Genomic DNA, 9,928 nt, shown 5'->3' with positions numbered 1-9,928 from the left:
TTTAACATTTAGGTCCCCTAATTCTAAAGCACTAACTTTAACATTTAGGTCCCCTAATTCTAAAGCACTAACTTTAACATTTAGGTCCCCTAATTCTAAAGCACTAACTTTAACATTTAGGTCCCCTAATTCTAAAGCACTAACTTTAACATTTAGGTCCCCTAATTCTAAAGCACTAACTTTAACATTTAGGTCCCCTAATTCTAAAGCACTAACTTTAACATTTAGGTCCCCTAATTCTAAAGCACTAACTTTAACATTTAGGTCCCCTAATTCTAAAGCACTAACTTTAACATTTAGGTCCCCTAATTTTAAAGCACTAACTTTAACATTTAGGTCCCCTAATTCTAAAGCACTAACTTTAACATTTAGGTCCCCTAATTCTAAAGCACTAACTCACTTGAAATTTTAACAAAAGCCAATTGTAAAGCACTAACTCACTTAAAATAAAAAATGCCAATTGTAAAGCACTAAAAACCCAGCTGACTCATGGAACAATCTTCAGAGTCAACATAAGACAATATTTACTGTGTGCAGAATATTGTTTATATTGTTACATTAATTAGTGTTAATATTGTTAATATTTCATCTGGCGTAGTGGTTCCAAAGTAGGGGTCGGGACCTCTTTGTGGGTCACAAAACATCAAGTGAGGGTCCCCAGATGATTTTCAGACATCAAATTAAATGCAATAAACAAATAAATAAATAAAAAGCTAATGGAATACTTTCATCATGATTGCATTTTTTTTAAATAATCATAAATGAATACAAATTGGTATCATAGTTACTGTTTGTTTATAGTTATTCCCTTGTTTAACAAAGTTATTAGCAAAGTTTGCTACATGAACACTGGGGTCCCGAGGGTCTGCAGCTGTTATTTTGTGGGTGGGCTCTAGTGAAGTGACACACGACAGCTTTCACCCTCAGCTGTCGATCAGTAAAAAACTCAATTAGTGCTTATAAATTTAGCAAGTGCTAATCCACTAATGAATTAAGAAATTAGCAAAAGCCCTAAAGCACTAATCAGGAAATTAGTGCTTTAGGGGAACTGTGCCCTCCACTGGTTAGACTTAGGTTTCCTGAGTTATTAAAGTTTGTTCTGCTGGAGGACTAACTGTCCACATGTCCTCAGAGACACCTTCCTCAGACACTTCATTTTGTTACAGTGTGATTGTGTTTGTTGTGTTGTGTTTGACTGAAGCGTGGTTTTGTGGGAAACCTTCACCTGAAGCGTTTGTGTTGAAGTAAACTATATCCTGCTCCAACATGAAAACTCACCAGGCTGAGCTGTTGTGAACATTTATTTAAATTTTTACACTAAAGTACCCAATTTAACTAAAACAGGTAATTCAAATAAAAAAACACACACCCTCACAATGGTCTTCATCATCATGGCGACAGAACGGCACAGGACAGGAAGTGAAGCCAATTATCAGCGAGCAGGACCAACGTTAACCCTAACATCTCCTGATGAAGGCTAAAGTGACAGGACTACTCACCACTTCCTGTTCTGACTCACCACTTCCTGTTCTGACTCACCACTTCCTGTCCTGTGCTCTGACATAAAAAAAAAACTGGACTGTTTTGAATCATTTGAGTGCTGAATTACAAAAAAAAGGGCACAGTTTTATAAAAGTATTGCATCAAATCCAAACACTGGGATGAAGATCTTGTCTTCATCAAACAGGAAGTAGAAACAGACGAGTGTAAAATATAAAAACAACAACAAAAGACTCCAAACTTTAAACATTATTCACATTTTGGCTGCAATATTAAAAACACAGTCCTGTGTGAAGGAAACCATGTCAAAGAAGAGAAAAAACAACTTTTTAAAGACAAACATCCCTTTCATCCCCAGATTTACAACAAAGGTTTACGAGGACCTGGAACTGGTTTTTGTTTCAGAACTGGTCTGGGTCCGTTTGGGCTGAAAGTTTGTCGCTCACCGCTCACAGCCAGCAGTTTTAACAGTAACATCGTCTTGTTTTTTTTTTTTTAATGGAAAAGACTCTAAATTAAAAGTAAAAATTAAAAATACCCACCCTGACCACAAACCACGCAGGTTCTGTGGTCCGTACCCGTCCTCCGGGTCCGAAATATTCTATTAAACACGACATAACAGAGGTGGACCTTCATTAAAACTGAGAGAAAAGCATCAAATTAATTATTTTAAATTAAAGGTTTGAATTAAAAAGTTATATATAAATACTTTGATTAAAAACTTATTTGAACCAAATGTATGGAAAGACACTTGTGCCTTCAGAAACTGATTTTACATTTTTCACTGAATCTAATTCAATTATATATGTTGGTTTAAAAAATGAATTTCAGTTAATTCAAAGCTTTGAATCTGAATTAATTTGCTTTAACACTATATTTTTTTGTATTAACTTGACTACTTTCAGTTCTATTATTCATTTTTTTCTGTCCTACATCCTGGTCTTTGAGAAAAACAGAGTAATCAGAGTTGTTGCTTATTTTTAGCTTTAAGCTGTGGCGGCCATCTTGAATTCATTGTGAATGTGCAGTGATTATTTTCTGACAGTTACTGTACATGATCGCCCTGTGGAATTCATCTTGTGCCAGCAGGAACTGAATTTGAATTGATCAGATTGAATCTGAATGTGCAGAATTTGAAATTGAATGCATTGGTTTGAAAATAAATTTTACTAAATTTAAAGTTTTGTATCTGAATTAATTTACTTTGAAACTGTATTTTGGTTTAATAAAAGTTCAGTTTGACTACTTTCACTTTCAGTTCCATAATTCAGATTTTTGTGTCACATCCTGGTCCTTGAGAAAGCCAGGCAGAGTAATCAAACACAGATCCACAGATTTATGTTTCACTTTGGTGAAGCTTTCTTCTGTAACTGTGAAAATCCTGTAAGGATGAGATGTAAATGTAACATTGTCTATAAGTAAAATTAATCACTGCAATAAATGAATACTTTATTGATCCCAAGGGGAAATTACAGAAACTAACTTTGTGTGTTTTTGTCACTTTTACAGTGGATTGCATCAACTCTGTTACATCCAGAAGGGAAACTTCACCAAAGTGAAACATAAATCTGTGGATCTGTGTTTGATTACTCTGCCTGGCTTTCTCAAGGACCAGGATGTGACACAAAAATCTGAATTATGGAACTGAAAGTGAAAGTAGTCAAACTGAAGTTTTAATCAACCAAAACACAGTTTAAAAGTAAATTAATTCTAAATCAAACCATTAAATTCATTTTCAAATTCTGCACATTCAGATTCAATCTGAGCAATTCAAATTCAGTTCCTGCTGGCACAAGATTGATCCCGTATCTCCCACCCTCCACGGTGGCGAGCCATAACTACAGAGAATATTCACTCAGTGAAATAATCTGTTTTATGAAGTAAAATAAAGATTTATATATCTGTAAAAACAACAAACTTTTATTTTTGATTTTTAGCTCGATGCTTTTCTCTCACTTATGGCTTCTGTAAACAACAAGSATTGGTTAACGAGGTCACATGACTGCTGCGAGGAGGAACCTGCAGGTGCCGCTCACCTGCCGACAGGTGAGGGGCCCTACGTGGAGACATGAGGTGTTCCTCTACGCTGATCACACTGAAGGAGGCCAGACAGTCCTGTAAAAACCACGCTGGTTTGATTCCCAGAGATTACGCCACAAACATTTACTCTTTCACATAAAAGTAAAATGAAATAGTTTTGCATTTTTAACAAACGGAAGTTTTTATTTTATTTTAAGAAATGTCTGAGTAATTTATTTAGCTGCTTCTGTTCGTTTCTTATTTTAAATAATGACAAACAGTAGGTGGAATTAAATACAATTGTTAATTAAAAAATTAAAAATGATAAATGCTCTGCATTTTATTAAACAACAAAATGACWAATTTCTTTTTAGGACAATAAAATTATTTATTTGATATTTTAATTTAAATAATTGCTTTGTTGTCTTTAGCATTTGTCACTAAAGGGTTTCCATACTCAGTAGCAGCTCTAAACTATAAAAGCTCTAAACAATAAAAATCTACACGTTTAAAGACTTCAGAACGCTCCGAATCAAACATTTGTTTTAATCTTAAATTAAACCTGAGTTTTCTGGGTTCAGGTGGTTTTTACCGACGGCTTCAGGCTCCGTTTGGAAACCCAAAAACAGACAGAACATTTCAAATAAAACACATTTCTGTTAAATATCATCAGCTCTGTACATCTGAGGTATTCAGGTCTGTGTGAAAGACTTCACAGATGAGGTATGTGAACACGTGCCAAAGGTTCAAAATAAAAAAAGTGCAACGAACCGGATAAAACCCCAGAAGTTCGGCTGTTTGAAGAGGAGCTGTCGGTAAACAGAGGTTTTTGACGCAGATCAACTTTTCATGAAAATCATGATTTTCCTTCTGGGAACAAATCAAAGAGTTCTTCAGGCCGACGAGTTCTAATATTACTGTTAAAAACATTTCTGAAGCAGAAAATACAAAATGTTTCATTATTTTCTGTCAGATTGTTCCTCCTCCAGAGAAAAAACTGGAATGATTCAATGAGGAGAGTCGGCCATCTTTACTCAGTCTGAGTGAAAACGATTTGTTCCCTGAAATTTATTTCAACGAATCTTTTAGGACAGCAGCGCGACGTTCACAGCAGCTCCGAGCTCGTTTTAGGCTTTGTACGGTGGGATTAATTCATTTATGCAACTTGTAATATAAAATTATAAATTTAATTTTGAAGGATTATTTTTAAAAACTTTTGGCAGTGACAGCCTTCCATACAGGCAACATGCCACGACTTAATAAATACAATAAAGTGATCCACCATTACTGGTAACATTAGACACTAAATACTCAAAACATCATTTACCCAGAATGCTTTGCGGTGTTAATAAAATGTGCTGTACGTGTGACGATGTATATTTTTATTTATTAAAACTAAACATCTAAATAAATGTTTATTAAGTAATGTTTAATGTTAGAAGTAATCATGGATCCCTTTAAGTTTAGATTTATTCTTTCAGATAATCTGATTTCAGAAATCTAAATAAATTCAGTTTAATCTTTCTTTTTATTTAGAAAAGCTCATTTTCTCAATGAGGAGCATCGATCATCATCATCATCATCATCACTGAGTCCTGACCTGAAAACTGAGCTGAACTATCTCAACTTTAAAGGATAATTAACTCAGAATCTGAAGAAAAACTGCTTCAAACTTCCAGAATTAAACATTTTATCTTCTGTAGAATCCTTACTTCTTCACATGTGAAAGTTTTTACACAGCAGGAGAATAAAAACTAATAAATCCTGTTTTAGTTTCAGATCTTTGCTTTAATCATGTTAAATATTTTAGTTTTATATCCTGCAGGAWATCACCTGGCAGATAAAACGTTTCTCTCAGTGAGCTTTGAATGTATGGAAGTCCACTGCTGCCAATAACTGCAAAAACTATTTTATTTATTTTCTGATTAGTGTAAACTCTAAAACGGCTCGTTGCTGCGAGGTCAGCTCTAACCGGGTTCTGGTTGAACTTCTTTAGACTCTCCGGCAGAAATGAGTTTCTGCAGTAACACGTCCTCCAGCTGAAGGAAACTAATTTATTAAAAACACGAAATCTTTGAACAGAAACGGCAGAAAAAAATCAAACTGAGCTGAAATTCACATTCAGACCAGCGATGCCACTGATGAACGACCAGTTCCTCCTTTTCCACACCAGGCGTCCCCGAAGCGTCTCCACAGAAATGGACCGGACCAGAATCCAGAACAGCGCCGAGGAAGAGGAGGGAAAAAAAAAAAGAGCACTTTAAAAACCAAACGGGTCACTTCCTGTGTGATGCTGTACAACACAAGAACCAGAACCACCAGGAGCAACGAACCCCCGACAAGTCTCAGAACTCGTTTCCTGTCCGAGCAGAAGAGGAAGAGGAAGATGAGGAACTCCTCTTCATCAGAAGGTTCTGGTCCAGCTGGTTCCTCGGTCAGATTCTGGTCCAATCACAGAAAGTCTCGTCTGTAAAAGTTTGTCAGACGTAAGATTTTCTTCTTTTTTGTTTCCTTTAAAAGATACTCAAACTTTCAAAGTAAAGGAAAGTTTTTCAAAATAAAACGAAGAAATTCTTCATTTTTCTGGTTTGAATTGAATTTTTCTTTAAAGTTTCAGTTTGTTTCTTTCAGTGAAAACTGTAAAAGTTCTGGTTCTGCTCAGGAACCTGTCTCCACAGATCTGGACCTCAGGTTCTGATCCTCTGAGTCCAGTCGGGTTCATTTCAGAACCTTGAAAATGTTTGATTTTAAGTTAGAATTCATAAAAACTCATCGGTAAAAAAACAAAAAACTTTGGCTGAAGTTTTTGTGTTTTCAGGGTTTTTGTGCGGATCCAGTTTCCACTCCAGAACCAGAACTTTGATCTGGTTCTGAGTGCTGACAGGCTCATGAAATGAGCTGTTTCTTCTTCTGTTGCATAAAATGACACTTCCTGCAGCCTTTCAGAGTAAAAGCCTCGGTGTACCGTCGGCCCCTCCTCAGCTGTTTGGAGATCAGGACCGGTTCTCGGGGGATCAGGACCGGTTGTCGGGGTGCTGAGTCCGGATGTGGCTGTGAAGACGGGTGTTTGAGGAGAACCTCTTGCCGCACTCGGAGCAGCACAGTGGTGCGGCGGCGCCGGTGGGCGGGGACGAGGGCGACGACGTGTCAGCGGCACCGGACTCTCCTGTGGAGTGGGTCTGCCGGTGAGCCTTCAGGAGAGACATCCTGCTGAACCTCCGACCGCACTCCTCACACTCAGACCACACCCGCCGCCGCTTCTTCTGCCAGACACAAGACACCGCAGCGTCAGAACCACAGAACTGGACCAGAACCACAGAACTGGACCAGAACCATTGAACCGGGCCAGAACCCTGCTCAGGTCATTTCTGACGGCTGCTTCTGAATTTAAAAGCCTCACCTTCCTCCCCTTGTCTCCTTCCTCCTCCTCTTCTTCCTCCTCCTCCTCCTCCTCGTCCTCCCTCCCGCTCCGACCCGGTGGGTCCAGCTCGTCCCGCTGGTCACTGCTGCCGTTAGTGGCCAGTGCAGCCAGCGTCTCCCGGGCTGCGGCGGCAGCTTCGTCCTCGTCTTCATCCAGCAGCTGCGACGGCAGCGTGAGCAGGCGATGAAGCATCGAGGCGGAGGAGCGGCGACCTGAGGGGGGAGGGGAGGGGGGGTCAGAGGTCAGGGGTCAGGAGATCCAGAACTAAGACCCGAGTCGCAGACGAGACTGAATTATTTATGAGTCGATCACAGGATCAAAGATGAAAAGCTTTTTATTTTAATTTTAGAGCAGATATAGAGACGGCCACCAGAGGGCGACAAACTGAAGAACTCCAAGGAGGTTCTGTAGAACTGGAGCTCAGAGACCAGGTGACCATGTSACCGCTGCTGAAGCTAACGGCTAACGCTAAACAGTCAAGACTGGATTTATCATCACTGTACATGTTGACAGAGCAGAGAAAAGGACTGACCATGTAGAAATCATTAAAACTATTAATAATAATATTAACACAATTATTATTAATATTTTACAGTTTATATAATCTATCTAATGTTTTAAATAATGTCAGAAAAGCTGTTTGTGTTMTGGATTTATTAACAGAAGATAAACAGGAAAACGTCTCATTTTACAACAAGTCAGCATATTTGATCTCATTTAGCTCAATGTGATCTGAACAGAACATAATGTAACAGTTTAAAATTAAAATAATCTTATAAAGTCCATGTAATCACTGTTATTTAATGAACTGTTAGCAGATATTAGCTTGTGGAGCATAAATACAAGTTTAGCTCTGTTGAGTCATGTTACAATTTAACACAAACTATTAAATATTACATTGTATTTGTCCTCTCAAAGGTTCATTTTAATTTTTCAAAGATTATTTTGAATATTTCAAAGATTATTTTGGTTCTGGTTCGGTCTGACCCACCTGTGCAGGTGAGGTTTAAGGAGGATCACCTGTGTGGCTGCAGGGCAGCGTCTGATTGGTTGATTTTATCATTTGATCTGAAATGTTCAGGTGCTTATTCCTCACCTGAGGGGCTGAGGGGGGGTCCAGGTGAGGGTCCCGGTGGGGGTGGTGCCGCGGCGTCTGCAGGATCTTCATCGTCAGGAGAAAACACCTCCATGTCCTCCAGAGGAGTCCAACGAGGGTCCTGCTGGGGGGAGGAGGGGGCGGGCTGAAGGATGACTGAGGGGGCGGAGACCAGGTCAACGTGGTGTCCGCCCACCTCACTCAGGCCCCGCCCACTGCTGCAGACCCCCTCCTTGACCTGCCAGACGTCACTGCACCACTTCTGACCAAAGACCTTGTCCAGGATCGGAACCCAGTCCTGTGAGACGGAGAGGACAGGGGGACGCTCTGGTTCTGATGGGGAGGACGGTGGGAGGACAGAAGGACAGAGGGACAGAAGGATATATTAGTATAATGAGTATTTGCTTCATAATCAGGTTTTCTTTGGGATCTAAAGGACAAACGGAGGTTTTACAACTGGATCAGAACCAAAGGATCCAGACACAGACCCAGACCCAGACTCACCAGATGGCGGTGCCGTCTCTTTGGACTCCTCTGCCGGCTCCTCGCGGGTGTCCTCAGACGAGCCGCTCGGAGACACGGAGTCGTTCTCGGAGCCCCGCCTCCTTCTACTGACTCCACCCCTCCCCTTGTCCCCGCCCCCCAGGCGCTCCTGGCTCCGGTCCAGCAGCTCCATCAGCGCCGCCTGCTCCTTCTCCATCTTGGTGATCTCCAGCAGGAGGTCATCGAACGACGCCTCCACGATCTTGGTCAGCTCGCGCAGCGCGAAGTCCAGAACCCGCTCCATGACTGTCTTCAGCTGGTCTGCAGGACACCGTGGACAGAGACGGGTCGGGTGAGAACCTTAAACATTCTGTTGGAACTGATAAACTTTCAGCCATGACCAGAATCACAGGACCCAAAGACCCGATCCAACTAAGTCCCAGCTTCATCTGAGACTGATGTGGATCCACCAGGGTGGACCTGAAACCTCCTGACCCGTCTGGACCCGACATGAAGGTCAGATGTCACCATTTCAGACAATTTAAAGGAAAATGAAAAACATCACAAAGTTTAAATGTCAACCATGAACCACCTGGTCTACAGAGACCAGAGGTCTACAGGGACCAGGGTTCTACAGGGACCAGAGGTCCACAGAGACCAGGGTTCTACAGGGACCAGAGGTCCACAGAGACCAGGGTTCAACAGAAACCAGGGTTCTACAGAAACCAGAGGTCCACAGAGACCAGGGTTCTACAGGGACCAGAGGTCTAGAGGGACCAGGGTTCTACAGAAACCAGAGGTCTACAGGGACCAGAGGTCCACAGGGACCAGAGGTCCACAGAGACCAGGGTTCTACAGAAACCAGAGGTCTACAGGGACCAGAGGTCAACAGAGACCAGGGTTCTACAGAAACCAGAGGTCTACAGGGACCAGAGGTCCACAGAGACCAGAGGTCCACAGGGACCAGAGGACCACAGAGACCAGAGGTCCACAGGGACCAGGGTTCTACAGAAACCAGAGGTCTACAGGGACCAGAGGTTCACAGAGACCAGAGGTCCACAGGAACCAGAGGTCCACAGAGACCAGAGGTCTACAGGGACCAGAGGTCCACAGGGACCAGAGGTCCACAGGGACCAGAGGTTCACAGAGACCAGAGGTTCACAGAGACCAGAGGTCCACAGGAACCAGAGGTCCACAGAGACCAGAGGTCCACAGGAACCAGAGGTCCACAGAGACCAGAGGTCTACAGGGACCAGAGGTCCACAGAGACCAGAGGTCTACAGGGACCAGAGGTCCACAGAGACCAGGGTTCAACAGGGACCAGAGGTCCACAGAGACCAGAGGTCTACAGGGACCAGAGGTCCACAGAGACCAGGGTCTACAGGGACCAGAGGTCCACAGAGACCAGG

At 41.7% G+C, this 9,928-nt stretch overlaps 1 protein-coding gene across 1 annotated transcript in view; it reads right to left on the bottom strand.

Moving 5' to 3' along the window:
* Positions 1–4,045: 4,045 nt before the first annotated feature.
* si:dkeyp-113d7.10 (KN motif and ankyrin repeat domain-containing protein 4) overlaps positions 4,046–9,928 on the bottom strand; it is a 7,533-nt gene continuing 1,650 nt past the window's right edge. The window contains exons 2-5 of the mRNA XM_014023142.1: positions 8,541–8,840; positions 8,037–8,369; positions 6,920–7,152; positions 4,046–6,782 (exon numbers count right to left, since the gene is read on the bottom strand). Of these exons, the coding sequence (XP_013878596.1) occupies positions 6,534–6,782; positions 6,920–7,152; positions 8,037–8,369; positions 8,541–8,840 (1,115 nt within the window). The 3' untranslated portion in view covers positions 4,046–6,533. The remainder of the gene's footprint in view (positions 6,783–6,919; positions 7,153–8,036; positions 8,370–8,540; positions 8,841–9,928) is intronic.

The sequence above is a fragment of the Austrofundulus limnaeus genome, unplaced genomic scaffold (genome assembly GCF_001266775.1).
Source record: "Austrofundulus limnaeus strain Quisiro unplaced genomic scaffold, Austrofundulus_limnaeus-1.0 Scaffold358, whole genome shotgun sequence".
Taxonomy (NCBI): Eukaryota; Metazoa; Chordata; class Actinopteri; order Cyprinodontiformes; family Rivulidae; genus Austrofundulus; species Austrofundulus limnaeus.
The sequence above is the reverse complement of the archived record's forward strand: the minus strand, read 5'-3'. Positions and strand labels throughout refer to the sequence as shown.